Source organism: Sinocyclocheilus anshuiensis, unplaced genomic scaffold (genome assembly GCF_001515605.1).
Source record: "Sinocyclocheilus anshuiensis isolate Anshui unplaced genomic scaffold, SAMN03320099.WGS_v1.1 scaffold694, whole genome shotgun sequence".
Lineage (NCBI taxonomy): Eukaryota > Metazoa > Chordata > Actinopteri > Cypriniformes > Cyprinidae > Sinocyclocheilus > Sinocyclocheilus anshuiensis.
In genome coordinates this window covers 1060443-1088350 of record NW_015542477.1, presented here as the reverse complement: position 1 = coordinate 1088350, position 27908 = coordinate 1060443, and the positions used below count along the sequence as shown (strand labels likewise).

At 37.5% G+C, this 27908-nt stretch overlaps 1 protein-coding gene across 10 annotated transcripts; it reads right to left on the bottom strand.

Moving 5' to 3' along the window:
- Positions 1-131: 131 nt before the first annotated feature.
- On the bottom strand, positions 132-27578 carry LOC107693935 (EH domain-binding protein 1-like protein 1). Of its 10 annotated transcripts, none has more exons than XM_016493495.1 (30): positions 27092-27578; positions 22480-22537; positions 21365-21460; positions 21152-21205; positions 20756-20937; positions 19891-20030; positions 19390-19464; positions 18108-18374; positions 16680-16841; positions 16284-16439; positions 15455-15778; positions 14939-14998; positions 14647-14818; positions 13424-14122; positions 12620-13024; positions 11895-12320; positions 10827-11207; positions 9768-10493; positions 7536-8792; positions 5857-6097; positions 5570-5742; positions 4941-4989; positions 4286-4843; positions 4130-4199; positions 3971-4020; positions 2187-2307; positions 1989-2088; positions 1848-1921; positions 1321-1435; positions 132-1247 (listed from the first exon to the last, which is right to left on the bottom strand). In XM_016493495.1, the coding sequence occupies exons 1-30, from the start codon at positions 27193-27195 to the stop codon at positions 1160-1162; spliced, it is 7383 nt and encodes a 2460-aa protein (XP_016348981.1). In that variant the 5' UTR covers positions 27196-27578; the 3' UTR covers positions 132-1159. The 10 variants fall into 10 exon arrangements, with proteins under 10 accessions (XP_016348981.1, XP_016348982.1, XP_016348989.1 ...); XM_016493496.1 differs by having other exon boundaries at positions 2187-2298; XM_016493503.1 differs by lacking the exon at positions 9768-10493.
- Positions 27579-27908: the final 330 nt, after the last annotated feature.

Here is a 27908-nt window from a genome sequence, read left to right as displayed (position 1 = left end):
ATAAAATATTACATTTTTATTTACATGATAAGCTAATTAAATGTGTGTGTGTGTTTACTCCCCTCCCAAGTTTTAGGCAGAAAAAAACATAGATTAAACAGAAATTCAAACAGCATCAAACTTTATTGAATAAAACACCCTAAATCTTAAAATAGGAATGAATAACACATTTAAATATCAAAAAGAGTACAGATGGACAAAATACTTTTTGTATATCTATAAAACAATCCTTAAATATTTTTCATTTTTAATTAGCTTTTAAGGTTTAAAACAGAAAATACAGAATGGCTTCATTTTATATAAAAAGCCCCTTTTCAAAAGGTATTAAACCTCTAAAGGCACTGCAATGCAAAATAACTTTATGAATACATTCATTTGGAGACACTGTCTGATGAAACATCAGAGAATATAATTTGCAGATAAGACAACAGCCCAACAGAGACATTCTGGCATACCAGGAAACGACACACTTAAATAAATAATGTAAAAACAGCAAACTTTGGCGCAAGTCTCTTTGTCTGTTCGATATACCTTAAAGACAGTCAAATCGTCTCAATCTTAAACTAAATTTCCAAAAAAAAACATTACAAAGAAGAGAAAACCCTGCTTGCCTGCTCAGATTGTAAGAAATATATTATTTATTGAGCAATGTTTTATTTGCTTCAGGAAAAAAAATCCTGACTAAGGTTGTGGGACAGAAGTCTCAATAAATATTGGATTTCTTGCAACCTACAGCAGTGTGCAGGATTCTTCCCTTTTCTTATTATTTCTTGTGTTCAGTTCAACTGTCTGCAACCATTCAGGTGTGTGAAGGCTGTTTGTTTATTGTCCAATAAAACAATAAAAACCTTCTTTCAGATTTTAAGATTTAAAGTAATATTGCTTAAAATACTAAACTCTCGACCAGTGAAACCTGGGAAAACCTTCAAAACATTGTGCAAACTTTCAATGAATAACTTGTCTGATCTAGACTGGACATGATTTATATCCCACTGAGATGTCGCTGAGATCTTTAAGATGTTGTGAGAAAGGGCTTCATGTTTAAGCCAAATGTCTTTGAAAGTTAAAACAAGGCACACTAATGTCCTGGTGTAGTCCAAGTTATTTAGGATCGTCTCTGGTGCAGTGAGCCACAGCTTTCATGAGAATTCAAGTTTCTTTATTGAAGAACACACTTTTCCTTATTGCTGTATTTTCTACGCCTTGCCTCCAGACCTCTCTCCAGTCTCTCATCCTCCTCCAAAGCTCTGCACATATAAAATACATTCAGTGCATGAGTCTAATTTCCAGTGCAACAAAACACACTGTGACTAGACTCACCCTCTCTCTTTTGCATCCATGTCTCTGACCAGCTCGTCCCGCTTGTTGACCAGTGACACCAGTTCCTGTAGCAGTAGCTGTTCTCTGTGCTGTTGGGCCTTAGTTTTCTGCCAGTCTGATGGATGAAATATGGATATTAGTGATATGATTGTACAGTGATGAAATACTGCTTCAGCCATAGAGGAAATAGGTAGGTAAAAGTTAAAAGCATTAATAGACCAATATATGGGCCAAGCTGATGTTCTTCCACTTTGGCAGAATCCACATTAACATTGGTATTAATTACATTTGGAACCTGCAAACTTTTCACTTTTTTGTTGGTTTTAGGAATACAATCTGAATTTACACGACAAATGAAAATATGGAATGTGTGGAATAAAGATGCACAATATATCGGTAGCATACAGGCTGATATTAGATAACTGAATAATTAACTATGTTCATTATTTTTACATTTATATTACCTTGGCTGCTCAAGTTATGCTTTAAAAACACTACTTTAATAGTTAACAGATAACACGGCTTACCTTCAGTAGCCATCATCGCTCTGAGCTCTCGAGTTAGCAGCTCAAATCTTCTTTCTAAATCCTGCTCTTCTTGCCTGCAAGGATAACATCATGAATATTTATTGATGCGGCTGACATTGTGTCTTACATATCAATACATACAGCAGCTCCAGATGGTCTTGTCTCCTGATCAGAGCATTCTTCTTGTTGACCAGAGTGAACCATTCCTCAATCAGCTTCTCTTCTTCATCTTTATCACTTCCTGTTAAAGAGATAATGTGGCATATCATGCTGTATTTCAAGAGTTAATTTGAAATCGGCTTCATTTTCTCCTTCCCTCTATATGAGTGTTTTTCTTACCCGTCTCCATGAGCTTTCGGAGTCTTTTCTCCACAACTGCAGCTCTGCTGTCTATGTGCTTCTGTTCGGTTTCCAGGGCCTGAAGTTCACTCAACACATACTGATTGGTGTCCTGCAGACACTGGCCAGGAAGTACCACAGGGAGACATACATAAAACCAGACAAGAGCAATACAGACAGAGAGAGGAAAAGACAGCGAAAAGGAATGAAGATTGAGCGAAAGAGAGATGGATAGAGCCAGATACAGAGAATAAAAGATTGATAAGAAAGAAGCAGACATTGAAGTACCAAGATAATGGAGAGGAGAGGAAAGGACAGGCTTGATTTAACTAAAAGATTTATGAAAACAAGGAAATTAAACATGGGATGGTAAGAGCTTGCGAGTCAGGGGCCGGATTCTGAAAATTCTTGTTAAGAATGAAGTAGTTCATAAGAATGTTTTTGCAATTCTGGAAAATCTGGATTCTGAATTCCTTTTTGTTTCTTAAGCAGAAAATGATAGGCGTTGGTGTTATTTGACGGGTATAGGCAAAGTTTCATTGATGACATTGATGACAACATGAAATGTTAAAGGGGTCATACGATGCGATTTCAAAGAGAGAGCGAGACAGCGAGAGAGAGAGAGAGCGAGAGAGAGAGATAGAGAGAGAGCGCGAGAGAGAGAGGGGCCACATCACAGTGGAGTCAGCTGTCTTAACCATGGCTTGTGTACTGCAAACACATACCAGCTTCATCACTGTGTCTGTCACGCGACTCTGTTCCCCTTTCGGGCTCTGTCTTTACATTTATTTTGAAAGATGAAGCTCGCGATTATGGTAAAGGGCGTTACATTTCCGACGAGTGCTTGCGGTGTTTGGCCAATCACAATGCACTGGGTCAGCTGGCCAATCAGAGCAGACTGCGCTTGTCGGAAGGAGGGACTTTGTAGAAAACGAAGCGTTTGAGAGAGGCGGGGCATAGAGGACCTACAATAATGTACAGTATTTGAAAAATAATGTGTTTTTTGAACATTAAAGCATGTCAACATATTCTGTTACACCAAATACACAAAATAATGATCTTTAAAAAAGCATCATATGACCCCTTTAAGATATGTTTACATCACTTTCACGATGCTTGCATAAATGTAATTGTCATAAGAAAAACTTGACGGGACACTGTGTCTGTCACGCGACTCTGTTCCCCTTTCGGGCTCTGTCTTTACATTTATTTTGAAAGATGAAGCTCGCGATTATGGTAAAGGGCGTTACATTTCCGACGAGTGCTTGCGGTGTTTGGCCAATCACAATGCACTGGGTCAGCTGGCCAATCAGAGCAGACTGCGCTTGTCGGAAGGAGGGACTTTGTAGAAAACGAAGCGTTTGAGAGAGGCGGGGCATAGAGGACCTACAATAATGTACAGTATTTGAAAAATAATGTGTTTTTTGAACATTAAAGCATGTCAACATATTCTGTTACACCAAATACACAAAATAATGATCTTTAAAAAAGCATCATATGACCCCTTTAAGATATGTTTTTGGGAATACAAAATATTCATAACCTTAACCTTAAGTTAGAAAACAGGAAAAAAAAGCAGTTTTATTCTTAAGGATGTTTCACAAATCTGGCCCCAGAATTAGAGAATTATGATGATTATTGTAAACTCAAAGATATTTTCTAAATATTTGATGTGCAAATTGGCACATTTAGTTTTAATTTGTTTTCTTTGAGGTTTATCCAAAAATTAAACTTGATGAAAGACAAAACACTCCAATTGTCTCAAATACTAAGGGCATACTGACCATTGTCTCATTATCTGCTGATTTAACATCTTGGTTTGCTTCCTGAGGTTCTGCAAACACATTCAATGGCAAAAAAATGTAAATCAGAGTGTAAAATACCAAATCTTTCCAAATTCAATAATTTTTTGGGGATATTAGGAAGCTGTTGAGGAAGGTTACCAGTTTCAGCACTTTCTCTGGCAGCTGTTGAGCCATTAGTTTCTTCAGCTGTCAGTTCACCTTTATCTGACTGTCGGAGGTTAGTAGAGAAAAGACAATTAGATAAAATATTAACACACATAAATGCAAGGGAAGGGTAAAGTTGATGTCTTTTACCTCCTTTGGCTGCTCCTTCGAATCGGTCTCATCCATGGATTCGCTCTTCAGTCGCGACCGCCGTTTCTTCACCAGATCCGCATCTCGTATGTGGCCAAATCCTGATCTGGAAGCCTCTGAGTTTGATCGTGGCGGGGCCACAGGAGTCTGCGCTCCTCCCTCTGTCTCCTTACTGCCCATCTCTTCCACCTTTCCCGCACGTTTAGTCCGAGGTGGAGGAACAAGAGCTCCGTTTGGCTTAGCCACACTGTCACTTCCCTCCTCTCCCAGTGAGTCCTTGCTGTTGCTGTCTCCTGACAGAGCTCCAGCTTGGAGCCTCTCTGCACAGAATTTGGCTGCTGCTTGTACATCCGGCCCTTGGTTTGGCCTGGCTACTGCATAGCTGGACTGACTGTTGTTCTGCTCTATCTGTAACACACTCAGCTCCTGCCCAGTGAAGTGTGCACGGATTTGGCACAAGTACGTCATGACAATCAAACGATCTGGCACAGAGAGAAGCACCATATCTGAGGGCTCCAGCAGACGAGAGATTCCCAGTGTTGCAAACCCATCAAAAGCCTAAAAGAGAAGCAAAAATGGGTAGTACAAATGATAAGGTTTGAGTTTATAGTTAAAAAATATCTTTATGTGGAACATCTGCTTAAACCAAACTTACAGCTTTGTTATTTTGCTTTATGTTGTGAGGCTCCAATGCATCAAAGTCACTGAAAAACAACAACGAAGTCAATACACAATAACAAATATTTATTTTATGATTAATTCCAATTATTTCAGTAATAATTCTCATATTATGAACAATAATAGGCTACAAATGTACAATACTGAAATTCTAAATGATGTTTAAATAAATGTATATGAATAAAATGCTTTTATTTCATTTATTTTTTTGCAATTATTTTAAGTTTATTTAGGTACCACAACATTGTATTGTAAAGTATGAACAATCATATTCTTTTTTTTTTAATACAATTTTGCTAAATATTACATTTAACAGTATAATTAAAATATTATTAAAAAAAGATTTTAGGAGAGTGATGGCAAAGGTAAATTAAATAAAAAAAGGAGCAGATGAACATCCACAATTAAATATCTAATATCAACCAATTTCTGTAAATGAAAATATTGTTCATTAAATGATATGGTACAGATACAATGTGTATCACTGATTTGTTTGTACTTGAAGCAAATCATATTTTTTTAGGTTTGTGCACATAAATTGAATCATACTAAGAAATAATGAGTTTGCTTTGAGCTAGGAATGAATGACATAAATCAGAAACTCACATTATCTCAGGGTGGAAGTGATATAAGATGGCACAGAATGCCAGGCCGTTACGCCAAGAGGTGCTGAAGTTTGTGATTTTTACTCCCTTGTAGTTTCTAGTGATCTCTTGACACCACTCCAGCAAGGACTGACTGGAGGTCACCAAACCAGGACTGGGCAGTGGACTGGCAAACTGTATAGTGACAAATGGAAACACAAACAAAACAGTGTTAGACAGTATTTAGAAAAAGTGATAAACAGTCTACATTTTTACAGGTACTTTACATATAAGACAAATTCCACATACATCCCATCCAGGCACTGCTGAACCCTCTTTAATGGATTCATCCATTGTTTTTACTATTGCAAGGTCCATTGGTGGTGGAATTATTTTCTTTTTAATGCGCATTGGAGGCACAATCACATGGGATGAGTCTGCAGTGGTCTGGCCGTTAAACTGCATGCTGCCTGGGCTCCTAGATGGCGTCTCGCTCCCTTTAGCCTCTGGGGTTACATCAGAGGACTCCTTTTCCTGAGGATGACCAGACCTATCAAAAGGACAGAAACTGTTAGACATACTGACATGACTTACAAATTTTGCCCTGTTATTATAAATACACAATTTCTCATCATTAATTTTGTTTCACATGGTTTTGAATTTAAATGTCAAATTCAGTGTTAAAGTGAAAATGAAATTGTTCTGCTAGGGCTTCCCGTTCTGCAATGCTTAGGACATTTTGGGTTGATTTGAGGTTAATGAAAAGACATGCAAATATTATTACACTACTGCTCAGAAGTTATTAAGGCGTTACATATACATATAGATATGTAAGATTTTAAAGAAATTAATACTTTTATTCAGCATTAGGATGCATTAAATTGATCAAAATTGACAGTAAACATTCATAATCGTATTCATTAAAAAGAAGTCATAAACAAATAATTTTCTATTCTAAACTTTTTTATTCGTCAAAGAATCCTGAAAGAAAAAACATACCACAGTTTCCAGCAGCACAAATGTTTTTAGCATTGATAATAATAAGAAATGTTTCTTGAGCACCAAATCAGCATATTAGAAAGATTGGAGTAATGGCTGCTAAAAACTCCGCTTTGCCATCACAGGAATAAATTACATTTTAAAATCAAACAAATTCAGCCGTGATTTGACTTCTTTCAAAAACATTAAAAAATCTGACCAACCCCAAACTTTTGAACGGTAGTGTAAATTGTGCACAGAGGTGTCAAATTTTAGGCATCAAACTTTAAAGCTGTAGATGACGTTCCAGACTTTAAAGGAACACTCCACTATTTTTGAAAATAGGCTCATTTTCCAACTCCCCTAGAGTTAAACAGTTGAGTTTTACCGTTTTCGAATCCATTCAGCCGATCCCTGGGTCTGGCGGTAGCACTTTTAGCTCAGCTTAGCATAGATCATTGAATCTGATTAGACTGTTAGCATCTCGCTCAAAAATGACCAAAAAGTTTCTTTGGCGGTAGCACTTTTAGCTGTAGCTTAGCATAGATCATTGAATCTGATTAGACTGTTAGCATCTCGCTCAAAAATGACCAAAGAGTTTCTAAAATCAAAGTTCCTTGATTATTACACTGGAATGAAAGTATAGTTCCTAAACATATCGGCCTAGAAAATCGCAACTTTTCATTTTCCGTCGGTCTTAGTACACGATGTAACTACAGAAGAGTTCAGTTTTAAATAGGAAAAATATAGAAACTTTTTGGTCATTTTTGAGCGAGATGCTAACGGTCTAATCAGATTCAATGATCTATGCTAAGTTAAGCTAAAAGTGCTACCGCCAGACCCGGAGATCGGCTGAATGGATTCGAAAACGGTAAAACTCAACTGTTTAACTCTAGGGGAATTGGAAAATGAGCCTATTTTCAAAAATAGTGGAGTGTTCCTTTAAGTCAAATAATATAATATGGCAAAATACAATTGAATTGTAGACTTTACACTCCACTCAGACTTACAATTCATCAGGCACTGTTGATGGTGGTCTATTCTGCTCTATTTGAGCCTCTTCACTTCTATCAACACTTAATTCTGGTTCTTCTTTGTTCTCAGTTTCAGCTTCTGTTTCTGTGTTCTCTGTGTGATTTGTGGGCTTAACAGCTGGTGTATCTTGGCACTCCCTTTCAGCTCCCATACATTCCAGCTGAATATTTTGTTCTTGCTTGTTTAACTGGACATTATCATCTAAAACAGCATTTCTAGCATTGGCTTCTCTGTGGCTATCATCTATCTTAATGCTCTCCAGTGGCACAGAGGGAGTCTGAGACTGACTGATGTCAAGCTTCTCATCTATCTGCTCTGGAGAAATCACTGACGGTGGAGGTCCGAGTGTTTTTGTAATCTCAGTCTGATCTAAATATGGCCTCATCTCATCCACAGGTGGTTTCATGCTAGACTTTAGTTGCATGGGAGGAGATGGAGGAAGTTCAAAATCAGACTCGCAGGGGATCAAACGTTTTTTAGTGCGTGGAGCAGGAGCTGACGGCTGTGTCGCCTCTTCTTCGGCCATCTGACGAATCTTTGCTAACAGAACACTCTCCTCCGAGAGGTAATCATCCTTTAGACTGGAACTTTCTGTACTTTTTGAGGGCTCACTGTGTCTTTCGAGTTTAGGAGAAGGAAATGGCCACGGGACCACTGAGCTCCTTGGAGAAATGTCCTTCCCGGAAACAACGCTCTCATCAACGCTTATATCTTTCGGTCTTTCTGAGGCTGCTACAATAATAATTTCTGATGCCTTGGTGATAACTGGGCTGCTCTCTTTTTCCATCTCAACTTTTGAAGTGTTGTTTATACACATGGTTATGGTATTGTCTCCCTCTAGTGGTGACAAGTTATTCTCACTTGTCTCTTTTGCACCATCTTTGCATATCTCAACAGTCTTTACAGCTGCTGTCTCTATAGTTACATGTGAAGGAGTGGTTCCTTGTTCATCGCATTGAGGAACCACATGCCTTTTAGCAGCTGCAGAGCTACTATTTTGATTGATGGCATCAGGGCCGACTTCCTGTAAAGGCACTGGGGGTGGTGACTGCATACTCTTGTCTTGACATGGAGGGAGAACTTTGCTAGCAGGTTGGGAAATAGTTTCCGTTGGTGTAGTGTCTTTTAATATAGACCCAGATTCTGGTGGAAAGGCAGTCTGAGGCGATTCCGGTTTTTGTTTGGCTGTGAAATCTCTTGGTGATATTGGCGGTATTGAAGATTCCTCTGGTCTATGAGAAATGGGACACCAGAACATGAGATCAAAATGTTGCACCTTACCAACTGGGTTATTATAGCGTGCAAAGGTTTTTCAGTAAAAATGCAATCAAGTGAAAATGGCACAATCAGTTCCAGCACGGGGATACAAACAGCAGCATTAGCCCACAGTCACCGTGTTTTCTGCTAACAATTTTTGCAAGCTTGCAGCAGCATTTGCAAAATAGGCAAACAAGCTGAGAAGCTGCTGTTTAGTCCTTTTTGAAAAACCACAGAGAGCCCAGAATTAATACAATAGGAACCAACACAATTTGTTTCATGCTCATAGTATATACACTCACTACCTCTCAAATATTTGGGTTTGGTAAGATTTTTCGTCATTTTTTTTTAAAAGACGTCACTTATGGTCACAAGGCTGCATTTATTTGATCAAAAATTATTACAATTATTACAATTTAAAATAACTTAAATATATCTTTAAATGCAATTTATTACTGTGATGGGAAAGCTGAATTTTCAGCATCATTACTCCAGTCTTCAGTGCCACATGACACTTCAAAAACCAATCACATATGCTGATTTGGCGATCGAGAGACATTTAGTTTCTAACATCATAACTACCTTGACCCTTTCTTTTGACCAATTTAATGCATCCTTGCTGATTAAAAGTACTAATAAGTACTAATTGTCTTGACCTCAAACTTTTGAATGGTAGTGTGTCCCATCACTTAGAAGTCTAGTTGCCCTGTTGAAAAACCCAATATGCTGGTTGTTTTTCGACAGGGTGGCCATAGGAAACAGGACACATTAAATGCAATGCTTGATGTCAAATGGAGCCCTTGTCACAGACATACACAAATAACGTAATGCATTGGCTAGAATGCTCGAATGTCAGCCAGACAAAACATTGCCAAAATCGTGCCATTCGTGTAAAGAGGGTCATAAAAATGAGAGGCAGTGCAGGCAGAGGTAATGTCCCATGCACTTACCCTCCATCCATATATAGCGCAGCAGACCACACTGTTCCTAAGTCTTCCTGACCCAGTTCAAATTCCAGCTCCTCCTGTGAACCCTCCGACTCCACCATAGGCCTTAAATCTGCTGCTGTTATCTTGCCAGGCAGAAGTTCTTCATGTCCATTTCTTTTTGGGCTTTCGTGCATTTTTATTTCCTCAAAGTTTACCTTGGTCACCAGACCATTTGTTCCCACAGATCTGGTTTGCACCTCTTTCTTAGCAGTTATGTCTTCTTCTTCCTCCAGAGGTAAGCACGGCTCTTCATTCTTCTCTTCATTTGATAGCACACTCTCAGACTTCAATTCCACCATCATGCATTTGTCATTTGCTATTGGTGTCAGTATTTGGGTTTGCTCATTTGCTGCTTTCTGTTTAGAAGGGCTTCCTTTATCTTGGGTCTTGAAATTCATAGATCCGCTTTGAGTTTCTCTGGCTGCCAGTTTCAAACACTCTACCAGGCTCATGGCTACAGGCTCAGAGGTCTGAATATCTATCTGTAACTCGCCAGAAGGTAACAAATCCTGGATTATTGATTCCTGAGGCTCATCGTCAGTTGGATGCTCAATTTTGGTGTCAGAGAAGGCCTCGGGAGGGAGAATTTCAACCACAGATCCATCGTGATCATCCAAAATTGTGTCATCTTGAACATCTGTTTCTGTTGTGCTTGGCTGCTGTAGTATTGATGTCATGGTCTCATAACTAAAGGATGAGGACATTTAAGTATGATTATATTACATCATGATAAAACAAATTCTTTCCATTCACAAAAGGGCTCTTTTTGATATGACCTCCATTCGTAAAATGGCTCTTTTTGAATCACCAGCCAGTATTCAATCCAACTGGCAAGCTCCTCCTTAAGGTAAGCTTCTCATCACTACAGGACACCATAAGTGTGGATGCAAAAGCTTCCTTGCAAATGCACAATCACACCTAGTAACAACCTTTCAGTTTTTCAGGAAAACAAAATTATAGCCATGCAGATGCCGTGGCAAGAGAAGCTCTGTGCAAGCCTCAGAATCATCCCACACTTACCCTTTATACAGAACACCGAACATCCCCCGTATGAAGCCTACAGATACTTCTTCCTGGTTAGAAACTGAGTCATGTTCCTGTATGCAGGTGTCCACGTTTCTGTCTGTTCCTATTTCAAGCTTAAGGCCAAGTTCGGTTTCTGAACAGACACTGACAGTCTTCAGGTCTTCTTTAGGTCCAGCTTCAGTTGTCCAAATAGTCTCATTGCCAGTTTGCAGCATCTTATCATCTGAATCTTCCTCTTTAGTGGTCTTCTTTTTATGGTCTTCCCTCTGGCTTTCTTTGTTGGCATTTTTATCTAGTTTGTGGTGGAAATGGGACAAGGTAAAGGAATCCTCTCGCTCCTTAGGCTTGGTTTCTGATGTTTCTTGTCCATGTTGGCTGCCATGGACCAAAAAGTGTAAGTGACAAAAATTGTCTGAATTCTTTGAAAAATTCTTTGAAGATCAATGTTCTCTCGCTAACATCTCAACTCCCAGCAAGTAAAACAGATGCTTACTTTAAGTTCTAATAGAGATGCATTAGAAACTCAGGCAGAGTAAAAAAATGAAAATTTGCAATGTTGGAATATTAAAATATTAAAAATATCAATATACACAATTGATCAAACGTTATGGGGTTGGTAAGATTTTTTAAAGAAGTCTCTTACGTTCACCAAGGCTGTATTTATTTGATCAAATACAGTAAAAACATTGTGAAATCCTTCAGAAATCATTCTAATCTGCTGATGTGGTGCTTTATAAACATTTCTTTTTGTTATCAATGTTGAAAACAGCTGCTTAATATTTTGTGGAAATCATGTGGATTTTTTGATGAATAGAAAGAACAGCATTTATTTGAAATATATTTTTTGTAACATCATAAATGTCTTTACTGTCTCTTTTGATCAATTTAATGCTTCCTTGCTGAATTAAAGTAATTCTTTCTTTCAAACAATCAGACAAAAAGTCTTACAGACCCCAAAGTTTTGAACAGTGGTGTAGATATGGACAAAACCATGCAAGCCCAGATAGTCTGAAGTCCACACAAAAGTCCAAGCAGTGAGGTTAACAAACCTCATGCACTTACCCCCTATCCAGAACCTCTTTTTCTGGTATCAACTTGCCCATGCTAACACCTTCATCACTTTTTTCTTTTGTTTTCTCCTCTACCGCAGCCCATAACACACTCTCTTCCTCAAATGTGACCATTTTCTTTAAATCACTTCCACCAGACTCTGTATCCAGAGACAGGCTGGGCGTCAGAGGGCAAATTTCCTCCAGATGCACTGAAGTTCTTTTGTCCTTTTCCGTTACAGCAACAGCAGGGGAGATCACAGGAAGTGGAGGCTTCAGACGGACCGGTATACTGACTTTAACAGCTTCTTTTTTCTTCTCTTTGATAGTGTCAGCTTGTTGTGGTTTAAGGACAATGGTGGGTATCGGCTGTTGGGAATCTGGTTCATCTAAACTGAGATTTTCAGCATCATTGACTTGGATAACGTTTTTTTCTTTGCTGTGAGGTAAGGAATAGGGTTTTTCACATTTTACTTACCTTGTTTTGATCAAACATGCATTAACAAACCTTTATCCACATACATTTGCCTGCTATAACGCTGGTATGAATATGAAGCCAATGTTAGCACAAGTTTATATTAAAATCATCAAAGAATGACTTGTTAAAACTCTCTCTCTTATTGACACATGAGAGTGTACAAAACCCCCAAAAGACCATTTTAACACTTAACTGTATGAGATGTGCAAGCATGCAAGCACTTGGCCATGGCTGAACATTTGAGACAAACTGGCTCTTACCCTGTTTCTAAAGATTTTTTTGAGGACATTTCAGCTTTATTTTCTTCTTTTGGCATCTTGTCAGATGTTTTGTGCTTATTTATTTCTTCATCCCTTGCTTCATCCTCCTGATCTTTTACTTTCTCTTCCAGAGAACTCCAGATTGGCACTTCTGCTTGGGCAAGTGAATGGATCTCCACACTCTTCTGCGTTAACACTGTGTCGTCTGACTCCTTCACAATCAGCTCTGGTTTTGCTGGTTGACTGACTACTGGAGTTTGTTCTGAGATGCATTTAAGGACTTTGGGCTCCAGGGGTTGGGGATGAATGGGAGGAAGCTCTTTGGGCAGATCTGATATTTGAGGGGCATCCCTTTTAAGGCTAAGGCTTGGCCTTTCAAGTGGAGTGAAGGCCATTTCATTTTGACTGAGAGAATGACAGGGAAGAGAAGAATGAGACAGGAAGAAAATTGTTACAGATAAAGAAATGAAAATAATTTAGTATTTAGTAAAAACGTTAGGAAGTTCATCTACAGTTTTTCTGGAGAATAATGTTGATGATGTAATTCTACAGAAGTGCAATTTTGTGGTTGGGGAAGAAGATATAACCTATCTATTCATATCACTGAGGCAAGTTAGTATATTTAAAATGTGTTATCTAGAACTGTTCATGACGCCAAAGTGAGTTTTATGTGCCTAAGTATTCAAATGAACACCATTAGAAGACAGATAAGGGTTTACTGAAAGAGGAAGTGACCCAAAAGAGGAAAGTTCCAGTTTGCCACAGTTTGGGAGTGCAATAGTACCATGCGAGCAGCACACTCACCTTTCCTGGATAGTTAAACTCTTGTCCAGATGATCCTTATGGGACTGTTTCTCTCTCAAACTACTGTTGGATTTAGATGCAAGGACTTCTTCCACCCACACTTGGCCTTTTTCCCTGGGAAGAGCTATAGGTTCTTGCTTTAGACGTGATGAGCTGGATAAAATGTTGGGGATATTGTGTTCTGTAGGGGTAACCACAATTGAGGCAAATTTCTTGACTATCTTGTCCTCATCCGACTTGTTGAGGTCGGCACAAAGCAAAGCACCCTTCACGTTCTGTACGCTCGGTTCCTCTTTTGGAGAAACTTCCCCTGCTGATTCAATTTGTGTGTTTTTTGGTTGCTTTAGTAAGTCATCATCGGTTATTGAAAAGGTTTGAACCAGGCTAGAATGCATTGGCAGTTCAATGGCAATTTTGAGTGGTTCTTTCTCAGGGCGTTTGCCAACAGTAACATCTTGAGAGGTTATGATCACTTTATCGAAATCGGTCACTTTAAAATCCGGCTCTTCCTCAGCCAGTGGTGGTTTCTCTGCAATAAAAACTTGATTTTTCTTCATATGAGTGGAAACTACTGATGAGGGAGCTGTTGTTGCTGGAGCTGAGAATGGGTGTGGAGGAGGGACATTCCCAGTGTCCAGTTCCTCAAATCTGGAAGCTTCCACAGACTGCACTCCAGATGACTTGCCAACAGGCCCAAGACTGGGGGACAAAGATACTTGGTGTCAAAGGTGGCAAAAAAATGGGGTGAGATGCCAAAGCATGGCAGTATTTGGCAAGACTAGATGCAGCATTTCCTTAGAGAGAGCACTTTGTGCCACAGCGATGTTAGTGGCGAGAAAACAGGACAAACAAGATAGATGCAGAATTTAAGTGGTGAGGGAAAGCAATGAAGAGTTTAAACATTTGCACAGTGTAAACTGACAGCTGGTGTAGGCAAATGTCATGGTCTGTTTAAAATAGGCTTATCACAAGGTCATGCATTTCCCTATTGTTATAAAGGCACTGTTTTTCTCATTAAAAGGGTTATATTTGGATTTGTGTCCATATGAAGTCCAAAACACAATCATACAGAAACACACAAAGTACTAAATACTGAATACACCTCTGCAAATCAGGCTGCAGACTAGGTGATATTACATTTTTAAAATTGAATTATATAGTTAAGATTGATGTTAGTGAATTATGCTTGATGCCAGAACAACTAATAATTTTTAAGTGCTCACTTTTTTACAGCCATGGCAGGTTTGAGCTCTTTTCTTTCAGTGCTGATGGTTTCAGGTTGATGGAGGGAGGAAGGAGATTGTTGATTAGCAATGTTAATGCTGCAGACAGTCCGAGAAGGGCGATGCTGCTCTGTTTTGGGCTCTGAGTTCTTTAGTTCTTCAGCAAGTATATCTGTTGAACATAACAGCAAACTGAATTAAAATGAGTAAAAGCTAATCAGTCTTAATCTATTTTATTTTCAATCATTTTCAGGTCATTTACTTCATTAATGACACAAGAATACTTATTCACCTTGTAGAAACGGGTTTGTTTGATCCTCCTCTGTAAGTGTGTTGAGCTCCCTGGGTATCTCTGAAAAACAGTTGATATACAATCATTTAAAATAATTTTTATTAACGTATAATGGGTTTGATTCAGTTTTGATTATTATTATTTAGATTATCTTTAAAGACAATTTTTCATTTGAAATGACATGAGTGACCGAGGCTGTCATAGAGTTTTATGAAAATAAGCAGCAGTATCTGGAGAGAGATTTTGGACCAATGAGAGTTCCCTGTGGGTGGGACTATCCAGCACGACATGACCGATGTAAATTAAAGCAAATAACAAAATATAGTCTAATATATAGTCTAACATAATCTAGTCAATTGTAGCGTTCGCTAGTTACAACACAACCAAACCTATTAATCATAGATGTGATTTAATGGCAAAATAAGTCTCCTAATACATCATAACTGTTAGACCTATCACCAATCAAACTAGTTCTTATTACTGCATCTTTTAATGCAAGCAATAGGCAGTTAATACCTGAGAGAGTAGAAGAAGATTGAGTTGAACAGCAGGGAGCAGCTGTGCAGGCATCAGTGGTTGACAGTGCAAGAGCAGGGGTAGAGGAAGAGACAGCTGCTGGGGTAAAAGAGGCAGGTAGGGGTTTGCTAATGGGGTAAGAGACAGGGACAGAGGGAGGTAGAGGTGGCTTGGGGAGTTGACTAGAAGTGCAAGATGTTTCGCACAGAGCTTCAAGATCTGGTCTGCTCAGCAAAGGAACAGGGGTCACAGATTCATTTAGAGGGACACTGAAGAAGGGAGATGTAGAAACATCCATCGTCTGTTCATTTAGCTGTGTAGATACTGTGAGGAAAAGATGGGGAAAAGACAAAATATATACACACGCATGTATATATTTCAGAAACATATGTTATGTTTATATATTAAATATATTTACATATAACATAAATTATATGAATATAAATATATACATGTAAATATTTTCTAAATATATACTGTATGTGTGTGTATTTATATATATACATAATAAATATACACAGTAGACACACATATATTACGTAAACAAAAACTTTTATTTTGCATGCGATTAATCGTTTGACAGCACTAATATATATAAAAGAAATAAAACAGGCAATGGAAAAAATTAATGCTGTCATTTTAAATTTTGATGATTTCTGACCAGTCTTTAGAAAGCGGGATTAAATATATTACATTTATTTTAGTAATATGACATTTAAATTTGAACAAATAATGTTCAAGATATTTGATTAATATCTTGCATTTGTTAACTGTACTTTAGTACTGCTGCTTCTACTGTTTACGTGCAGTCTGGAGGATTTCTCAATACCTGGCACAGTGCCAGCAGATGGACGCTTAAGCATGTCAGATAGAGAGAGGGAAGAAGTTTTGGGCTCGAGGAGGTGGACAGGAGTGGGGGATACAGGGCGAGCACCGGGGACAATCTTGGGCTTAAAAACATTGGTGCTAGGTGCTCCAAAAGAATCTGAGACAGAAGTGCAATGACACAAAAAAGGACGCAGACCACGTGAAAGAAGAAGATTAGTCAGAGATGCAGGAAAAGTGAGAACAAGAGAGACAGTGGCTGAGAGGAAATGAATCTGACTTCTCCAAAAGCAATCTTAAAGAGTCAAATCAGACTAACATACTGTTCCTATTAGAATTATAAGAAACAAACTTTGAATTGCATGTAATCTTTCAATGTTTAGGAATCATGAGTCTATACCTTTCAGGAGCACAGTGGGAGGAGAGGGAGAGTGAGAGAGGAAGGGATCGGAAGGAGAGGAAGGAGAAGCCCGAGGGAGTTTGAGCAGAGGATAGTCAGAGGTCACGGGACCCTCCAGAGGGGCCTCGGAGCCTGACAGTCTTCTTTGAAAGGACACAGGAGCTGGACACAATCACAGAAGGAAAAATAGACAGAGAAACTATACAAGAAGTCCAGGCTTTGTTGAGAAATACACAGATGCATAAGCACTTTAACAATGGTAATTGCTTGTCTGGGTGAGGTTTGTAAAAGAATATTTGCATGGAACTCATCCATGTGGATGGCAATGAATTCACACTGCAGCTAAATATAACTGTCGCTCTTCATTGGCCTTCTTAAATGTGGTTGTCACTCTTCAAACTTTGCAAAGTGTATGTGTCCATAGTGATTTTCAGTTCTCAATTTTCTGAAAGAATTTCTTTTACGCCACATACCCACATAACAGCCCTAGAGCACTTCATATGATCAAAGAGATTTTCAAAACAACATTTTGGCCAATTCCTCCGTGTAAACACAGAGGTGATGCCTCAGATGGGAATGAAATCAGAACCACATCCCTTGTGTTTGTCAAAAAACAGTAGGTCATTTAGCCAGAAATTTGCTACTGGGTGGAGAGAGAAAAATACAGATAAAATAGCTAGCACCAGTAAATGTGGATATGACATCACTTCCATCAAGTGACATCACATTTCAAGTGAAACAATTACCATTTGGGTAGGGCTTTAAAGAAAAGTAAGACTAACAACATGCTAAAGTCATTAAAAAAACACTACCTTTCAAAAGTTTGGGGTCAATAAGAATTTTTTTAACGTTTCTGAAATACGTCTCAAGTCTATGCTCACCAATACTGCATTTATTTGATCAAAATACCGTGAAAATCCTGAAATATTGTTACAATTTAAAATAACTGTTTTGTATTTGCATATTTTGAATAAAATGTAATTTATTCATGTGATGGCATTCTAATTTGCTGATTTGCTGCTCAAGAAACATTTCTTATTAATACTGAAAACAGCTGTGCTGCTAATATTTTTGAAGAAACTGTGATACAGAATTCATCTATACAGATGAATAGAAAATAAAGCATTTATTTGAAATATAGATATTTTGTAACATTATAAAAGTCTTTACTATTACTTTTGATCAATTTAATGCATCTTGCTGAATAAAATAATTAATGTCTTTGACAAAATCTCACTGACCATAAACCTTTTAATGGTAGTGTAGCTGAGATTGTGATTTTATTAGAAAAGAGGAACTTAAACCTCTATTTGAAGGCTGTGCACACTGTTGCCATAGAAGCAGTATAACCGTTTATACAAATAACTGTAGTCAAGTAGGAATGCCAACTAGATACCAATTACAGCGACTTGCTGACTTCTGTAATACCTGAGCCAGGGGACGGCTGGAAGATTTTGGGCAATGCTGGAGGGAGCAAACCAGAAGCATTTTGCTCTGTGTGGGAGTCAGGTGGGGCCTGTGGCTGGGAAATGGGTGGTGGACGTGCTGGTCTGGAGTGGGCGGGTGAGGGCATGGTGCGAGGGGTTGGACTGGGTGGGGTGGGTAAAGGTGGACGTGATGTCAGGTCAGGGTTATGAACAGTGCCAGGCACTGGGTGTGAGAGGACACCACCAGCAGGCCTGTCCTTACCACTGACTGAGGTTAAGATGGTGAAAAATGGTGGGAGAAGGACAGCAAAAGAAAGAAAGAGCAGAGGGAAAGGGATGAAGCAAAAGAGAAAGACAGAAGAGAGAAAGGTCAGGAATGTATCATGAAGGATGAGGTTACAGCTTCATAAAAGACATTTAAAGGGTTATTTCACCCCTCAAAAAAATAATTATTTTCTCACCCTCATGTTATTCCAAACTTGTATGCTGTTATTTTTCTGTGTAACACTAAAGGGGAAATCAGTCAAAAAAGTGGTGCTGTGCTGTTTAATATTTTTGTGGAATTTGTGATACATTTTTTCAATTGAATGCACCCTTGCTGAATAAAATTATACATTTCTTTAAAAAAATCTACACGGTAGTGTACATTAATTTCTTTAGTTTTGAGAATGTGAATGTAAAGCCTGAAGTATTATTTTGCCACCATTTAAGTAATGCAAATTGTCTTTCCAGTTACATTTTTGGTAATAATTATGCATTGTTCTAAAATAATCGAATTAAATCGAATCAAAACCCAATTTCAGATTTTACATGAATTCAAGAATCGTAACTGAATTGTTGTCAGAACTGAACTATTTACACCCCTACTGGCACTATGTTTTGTTAGGAAAAGTTATATGAAAATATTTTAAAATTCCATCTGTGTTCCAGGAAAAAAAGACAAGTGGTTTGTAAAAATAACATAATTTTTGGAGGGGTGAGCTACTCCCTTTAAATGATAATTAAATAGTTAAATGAAATTCATGATGAAATAATGCGAGTCAAAGCAATGCAGGAACAAAGGATGAATGTGATAATCATATGCAACAAAACCACATCAGTGAAAGTTCATCATCCTGAAACATTTTAGTAAGATGTAATTTAATGGAAATAATTAATTGGACGTGGATTCATAAGAAGTTCAATTTAAAGGAAAAAGATATGAAAATGATCAGTGATGTGATTAAAATGAAAAGACTGTAAAGAAGGAATATGCAAAGAACACAGGTAAAGGTTGCTGTTACCTATTGCTGAAGGGCTCTTTAGAGATGCAGATCTCTTTTCTTGGGAGTGTGTTGGTCGAAGAGGAAGATGGGGTGCTGACAGTGAGAGAAAGAGAGAAGAAGAAGTCGTAGCATGTGAGGAAGTAAGGGTCACTATAGTTAGAGAAAATAAACATGCATCATTAGTGATTCATGCAAGTCCTGTGTAAGTGGACAGAGGAATAAGGATGCAAGATAAAGAATACAGTAATGTGTTTTATCTATACAGTGGGCTCATAAAGTCTGAGACCACTAGTGAATATGCATTTACAGTACTATTTAGCATTTGTATAATGCTTTACAATTTACAAGTTTTCATTCCAAATGATCAGCATGACAATAGTGCAGAATCTAAAATATTTATTCTTCATTAATGTTTTGGATTTCTCAGATTCCTAAAACTTTTATTTCCAAGGATAAATTAGATTTTCAGATTTCCCAGATTTTCTCGTGAACAACATGTGTTGATTGTTTTTTTAATACCTGGTACTGCAGTACTGAGATTAACACCGGTACTAGATCTTTTATCCTCTTCTTCATCACTCTCATTAAAGTCATCTAGGTTCCCAATATCCGTTGGCTTTACACTCATCAGACTGGCAAGACTTTGCATGTCCTCGTCCCTATGGAGGAAAAGAATTTGTCAAGAGGTAAAGGTTCATGGCTTCATTGAAAATGCTGTGAAAACTTTACTGTGTGAGTAATGTATGTGTCTTCATTCCCAGTCAGTCAGCCATTTTAAAGCTTGCCAGACTGCGATATGCTTTCCATTTTCATGCCTAGGAGACACCTAAATGTCTGAGATTGAGACTTCTTTTACTTTATTCTAACCCTGTGTGTTTATTTCTGGATGATAAGTGGTATTGTATCAACCATTATGGGCTGTTTGTTTTATCTAAATCAATACATGTATAGTTTTAGAGGCTCGTGAACAGGTTATTTGATAGATGTTCTAATGGAGATTAGACACAAAATTCTATTGCATTACTTTGTGCTAATGCTCTACAATTACGCTCAAAGCTCAAATGGCATTATTTTAGATGCTCAGGCTGTGATTTGAGAGTTCGATGTATTGTTTTGGAAAATTCTGCTCTGCTTCTTGACCTGCACATGTCAGGGAAGAAACCCTCCCCAGTGTTGAGCAGCAAACCGGGCAGGCAGCCACTTGTCTTTTTAGATTCAAAATGCACATTGCACTCCAAATATTTGTAACTGAAATCAAGTTTCAGTGCAGTCACAAAATTAAGCTGGCTGTGGTCACATTAACAAATGATTCAATCTAGGTAATTAAACACCACATGAAAAGTGCTATAACTTCTTGAAAAAGAGCTCCATGAGGATGACTCACGTAGCTTTCCCCTCCTTGAGGAACACACAGGATAAGGAGAGCTTCAGCGTGGCCTCCACCACCTTAACCGACAGAGGCTTCATTTTGAGCATCAGGTCCGTCTGTGAGTGTGTGGCACTGGCAAACTTCTTCATGTTCAAATCCACAGACGCCAGAACTTTCCGACTGCCCTTTGCTGTCTCCTGTAGAACATCAGAGAAGGTCAATGCAGTTTCATTTAACTAGTAGAATAAACATACTTTATTCTTTTCTTTTAACACGTTGTGTTTTTTGTTTCATTTTTACAGTAAAATAATAATAATTTCAAATAATTTAAAGAATTGTTTTACATAAATCATATATGTATTATTAATAAAAACATTCAAAGAAATTTCACCTGAATTTGAATAAACTCACATTCTCAATGAAAAATGTCCACTCTTTGTCTTCAAACTCATCTGCATGTGGGTCCTGTCAAACAAAACCATGATTAAAATGTACTGACAAAAATTATAGTTCAGCATCTATCAGTTAGTATCCTTAACAAGCTGTGTATTGCATATATATTTAATTAATGCAATATACTCTATATATTGTATAGCTAATAATAAACTGTGATAGGTGTCCCACCCTGTAGAGTGTGACGGTAATGTCCACATTCTCAGGTACAGGCCACACCACCATTCCCCTGTAGGGGTTTTTGATGCCTGGCTGCCATGAATGAAGCTGATGAGAAAATAAAAGATAATGTCAGTCATGATAATACATATTGGACAGCAGTTGAAACTAGGCATGGGCCGATTACCGGTTTCAAGGTATACCGCGATTTGAACGTGTCACGGTTTCAAAACGGCTAATATTTTCCGTTATACCGATCCTGCGGTATATGCTGTTTTTCATGTCTCCTCAAAGACTGAAAAGTGCTGCTTTGTTTTCAGCGGTAACCAAGGAAACGCTGCATCTGGTGTTCCAGAAGCGCCTCCTGCTGTCAGAGAGTGAATCTGCGTCTCATTCAGAGCATCTGCTGTTTGTTTCATTCAGGCATGTAGTATAATTTCACAAAGCTAGTCAGAACAGAACATTCTGTTTTTGCTTCAAATTGGGTTATTATTAAATCAAATTATGTATATGAAATTATATAACTAAATGATATGAAATGATATAAATGAAATGTATATGAATTACATAACTAAAATTAAATAACTGTAATTACAGATTTAGGTTAATTAAAGATGTCAGTCTTTATTTTTCTTCTTTTTAGGAAACAAATAAAAAAAAAAAAAAAATTCTACTGTTCCTAATATTCTGTATGTTGCTCAAAAACAAAATATATTGTGTTCAGTGGAAAAAAGTTTTTTTTTTTACCCAGTCATTTAAAAATAACAAATTTTAGAGCTGTAACAACAATACCGTGATACTGTGAAACCGTGATTTTTTTTTTGCGTAAGGTTATCATACCGTCAAAATCTCATACTGGCCCATGCCTAGCTGTAATCATTGTAAGCACTTGTAAATCATTGTAAATAACATATTGTTATACATGATCATTTAAAATGTCAGTACACTCTTCTGACTGAAAACTTCCTGGACATAGTCATAAACTAAATTACACCAGCTTTCAAACACTTGCAAATAATTTTCTGAAAATTATCTGGAAAAAAAAAACTGGATTAAATTGGATTCATTAATTAAAACATTAATGAATCTAAAATAATATTAGTCAAAATATTTTATTTGACAATTACCTTCGAACAAATGCGTCTGTTCCTCCGTGTCCACACCACTCTCAGTTTGTCTGGTTGCCTATAAAATTATTTAAAAAGAGAGTTGAGTGGGAGCTTACAAGTTCAAGGATAGTCCTTTAATTACTATTGATGAAGACGTCTACAGTGACTCTTTCTGTGTGTGCTTAAAATATCTGGATATACAGTGGGTACGGAAAGTATTCAGACCCCCTTAAATTTCAGTATAATCAAACACAGCTGGACTCAAATGAAGGTGTAGAACCATCTCAAGGCTGATCAGAAGAAATGGACAGCACCTGAGTTAAATATATGAGTGTCACAGCAAAGGGTCTGAATACTTAGGACCATGTGATATTTCAGTTTTTCTTTTTTAATAAATCTGCAAAAATGTCAACAATTCTGTGTTTTTCTGTCAATATGGGGTGCTGTGTGTACATTAATGAGGAAAAAAAATTAACTTAAATGATTTTAGCAAATGGCTGCAATATAACAAAGAGTGAAAAATTTAAGGGGGTCTGAATACTTTCCGTACCCACTGTAAATCTAAAGCCTATATAAACTGATCTTGAAAGAGCCACTGTGGCATTTCTGGTGTGTATGTCTCCAAAAAGCTACAGGCAGTGTAACAGATCTTGTGTTACCCCAAGGCAGAAAGGAATCAATAAATGCTGCCAACTGTTTCAAACCCCACACAAAACAAGAGCACATGATGCAAGGTCTTGCATACCAGATAAATCCAAACTAGAGAAACTTCTTGTTCACAAACAAGCACACAAGAACAAATAATCGATTGAGAAACTTTCTGTCTTGCTAGATAACCAAGTTTTAATTTGGTGTCTACTGGAACATGTGGAATCTATTACTTTTACTGCCCTGAATTGCTACCTATGCTATGTAAAAACGTTAAAGAAACAAAGATTTTAAGGAGTTCCTGTCTGTTTATTGAGGGCACAGCACCATGCAGACCTAGACAAGCCTTATATCTGATATCCAGAACATTATGATGATATACAGTATTGCCAGCAAAAATGCAAATCAATGTGCAGCTTAAAACAAATGAATGGAAATCGCCTTTTCCAGGTTTGCACTTTACATGTATGCATTTGGTTCCTAAATAAACTTGCCCTTTAATAGTGAATTGTTCTGAAGTGAGCCCATTGTACACTTCTGAGCTGTTCAGTCAGTGTCATGCTCGCTGCATTAAGAATTGGAGGAAACTCAGCAGAGTCACATGACCAAGCTGAGTTTGGCTCACAGCACAAGGGGTGTTGGCCTCTGATCTCCAAACCACTAAGTCTCACTGTGTTTACAAACAGCTGTTCACATTTAATAATGGCAGCTTATTATTTTGTGATATAAAAGCTGTCATTAAGCTTACACAAACACTGAAGGAAACAACATTTTTTTTTTACATTATATATAAAAGTTTGGGGGTATATACATTTTTTTTTTTAAATGTTTTTGAAAGAAGTCTCTTATGCTGACCAAAGCTGCATTTAATCAAAAAACTGTAAAAACAGTAATATTGCTAAATATTATTTCAATTTAAATTTTTAAATTTAGATTTTTTTTTCCAGCAGCCATTTCTTCAGTCTTTAGTGTCACATGATCCTTTAGAAATCATTCAATATGCTGATTTGATGCTCAAGAAACATTTCTTATTATTCACAGTTGAAAACACCTTCATATTTTCGTGGAAACCATGAGCATTATTTCAGGAGTTCAAATGAACAGCCTTTATTTGAATGAAAAATATTTTGTAACATTATAAACATTTTTAGTGTCACTTTTGAGCAATTTAATGCATCCTTGCTTAACAAAAGTATTCATGTCTTTCAAAAAATAAAAAATAAACTGAAATAATAATAATAAATTGCACCGACTTTCAAACGGTGTATTTACTCTCTCATGATGTTCCATTTTCTACATGAAACACAAAATTATGTTTCACTCTGTTCATCACACAAAGCTTCTACATAGCTTCAGAACATTTGAAATATAGCATATGAGTCACATGAACCACTTTTATGATACTTTTATGGTGCTTTTGCTTCCTTTTTAAAGTCCCTGTGCATTCTAATTGCATGGAAACTCATGGCCAGTACATGAATACAGATTTCTACTTTATCATTTCATAAAAGAAAGTCAAACAGGTTTAACAGGGAACAATAAATAGTATCCCTTTAAACACATCAAAATGATTCTTAATGAATTGGACCCATATGTAAATGTCATAGTCCTCCAGTGATGTTCACACTGATGTTTGCAAAGGCTGAGTGCAACGATAGAGCTTGAAAGATCAAAGACAATTTTTTATATAACTCCGACTGGATTCGTCTGAAAGAAGAAAGTCATATACACCTAGGATGCATCAGGGGTGAGTAAAACGCAGCCTAATTTTAATTTTTGGGTGAACTAACCCTTTAATATGTGTGTCAGCAGCAGCATGAACCGCTACACAAAGAGAAGCAAGACCCAGCTCTTACTCAGGTTACAGCTAGTAATAGCAACAGGGCAGAACGGTCTAAAAGGATAAATTAGGAGGAGAAGAGAGGGCCGTGGGTAGAGCGCAGATGGACGTAAAAATAGACTGCAAGCCTGGTTGGAAAATTAATTTTCTTTCTGAAATGCAGTCCTTATTTTTTCATGTCACTTTGACACGTGAAACAAATGTCACAGATAAACACACACGTGCTCACACACACAGTTCAAGTTATATTACCCCATCAGAAGCTCAACCGCTGTGTCATCTTTCAGCTGTCTAATATCTCCAGCTCACACCCTTCTCAGCTATGGCATAACATCAACAGACTTTGACCCACTGGCAGTATATGAAAATCACAGCTATACTGTAAATCATCTCACAAGATGATTCGCACAAGATCTGACGTGTTTACAGAAATGCACGTTCTTTCGTTCCTTTCTCCTTTTGAAACACTCTAACTGCTCTATTGCTTTAAAAACGTCGTACTACAATACACATGTTTAGGTCAGCAAAAGAAACCGTGAAGCTGTGGCAAAGATACAGGACGTTCTTTCCTCATAGTGTTGCAAGAGGATCTAGGACTTTCCACATCAGCCGAAAGCTCATTAGGCGATAACAACAATTACAACTGCTCAGGTTTACTATTAACCTAACCTTTCTTTCCAACAACAATGTTGAAAGGTTGAATATGTATTAGTATTAAATAATAAAGAACACATAATATAGAATTGAGAATTGCTGAAATAGAGATCATTTACATCACCAGTAAAATGATGCAGGCTATCTATGATGGAGATAAATCTCAGATAGTGCTTAACACTAATAGGCAAAAATTACAATGAGTGTTTCAGTTTCTCCTACAGGCAGATGACAAGCCATTGCATAACGGAGGGTTGCTTCATTTACCAGGCCATGACTTGTTCAGAGAATAATGCCAATAGTCAATATCACCAAAATGATGAAAACCTCGCTCTTGTGCACTGTGAAATATGTATATTATTGTGTATATTGTATATATTGTGTGTACACTGTGTATAGTGGGTATTCTGTATCTTATATTGTCTCAAACTGTCTGTCACTACATAACTGCAATGTTGGTGACCGATGTATCCAAGATTTCCACTCACTGTAGCACTTGTGTATATGGTTTACTAACGATAAAGTGATTTGATTTAAAGACACACCTTTTTGTTTGCAGTGTACTTGTGATTGAAAAACAATGTCTTTCTCAAATCCAATCAGACTGATTTTTTTCTGATCAGGATAATGATCTGATATTCTTCTGATGAATTTCTTCTGATCAGTCTTTGATCATAGATAAGGACAGATAGATAAAGACACGTGTCGATGAATGTGAGGAAAGAAACACTCCCTGTTAGTGTCAACAGCTGTCTCTTGATCAAGACACAGGACAGAGACAGCAATAAATCAATTACTGAATTCTCTCATCTTAACATTGTGTTTACATGGAAAGTATGAACTTTTAGGGGGAAGAATGAAATTGAAATTGAACTGAAAATGAAAATAAATGAAATATATTGCATAAAACATAATTTGACTTGTAACGTGTTAAAAACAGCAGTAAAGTATTTTATGAAGTATGCCATGTTCCTGGCTATTTAAGGGTGAAGTCATGAGCAAAGCTCTTTAAAGCTCTCACATATAATAGGCTACATGTATAAAACATAACCGAACAATGACAACACCTAAACAGAAAGGAAAAGCAATACCACCCAGTTTAAAACACTGAAACAATATATAGATGCCGTCGACACAATAAACAGTTTATAGGAGTCAGGTAAATAAAACTCAAAAGAAGCAGCAGCACTTAATTCTGCTTATAGGTGAGTATGATGGATGTTATTAATATCTAAAGTGTTGACAGCACGAGTGATGGGAGGCGGAAGTGGGGGTGTGTTTCTGTCAACGTTCTCCACTATATTTCAAATACATTCCTAAAATCGACTGCTGTGTTAATTGTTCTATTCACAATCATTTACAAAAACAGCGCTACAGTAAAATAAGATAGTGTGTGCGCATGGTGCCGTTTCAGTCAGAAGAACCGCCCTTCAGCACTGCGTATTTAGGAAGCACACGCGCTATAACGGAAAATAAATAATAACTTACCATTTCTTTGTACATTCCAGAACAAGTTCTTGATATGAAGCCACGAACTGAAATTTAGTGGCTTTTTTGCCAACTCTTTGTAATCTTTTCCACACTGAAGTCATTCTTCTGTAGAAAATGCAGTATCCGCGAATGAAGTCAGGCGCATGGAAATTGTATTTTTACAGACCCGCCAGTGGACAACAAGTAAAAAGTCCTCAAACAGATGGCTGTCAGGTGGCTCGTGAAGTGAAATGTTCCTGCTGAGGGGCACGAGCTGCACCTCATGCGGCTCAGTACCACCGAACTGTCGCCATCGAGTAAAGACCATTTACGGAAACTACTGCATCACGTTACACACCAGAGAGAGAGAATCTCTGTGTATTGCAATTAGTTGCCTTGGTGCAAAAAAACAACATTTGTGCGTAAAGAATCTAGAGACTTAATCGGTTTTATGTTATGGAGCTTCACGCGATACGAAATGCTTCTAAAAAGCAGCTGTCTGACAGTGAACTGATGAAAGTGGATGTAGAAGTGCAAGAGTAGGTGGGAAGGGTTATGCAAACACGCCTATGATGCAGCAGTATGCAAAACCTCCCTCATTGTATTCAGTACAATACTAAAGGTACTGTTGACATGACAGGTCAGGGGTTACATCCAGTCAGCTAGGGGTCAAAAGAGGATGCACTGTATAATTATGCATCAAAATAATTATCATTTTGGTTGCAAAATTACAGATCGAGTTAAAAAGTTGAATTTTGGGAAAAGCAGCTTAAAACAAGCTCAATTATTGGGGAATTATATGCAATACAGTTGCTAATAACTTTTGATCATTAGG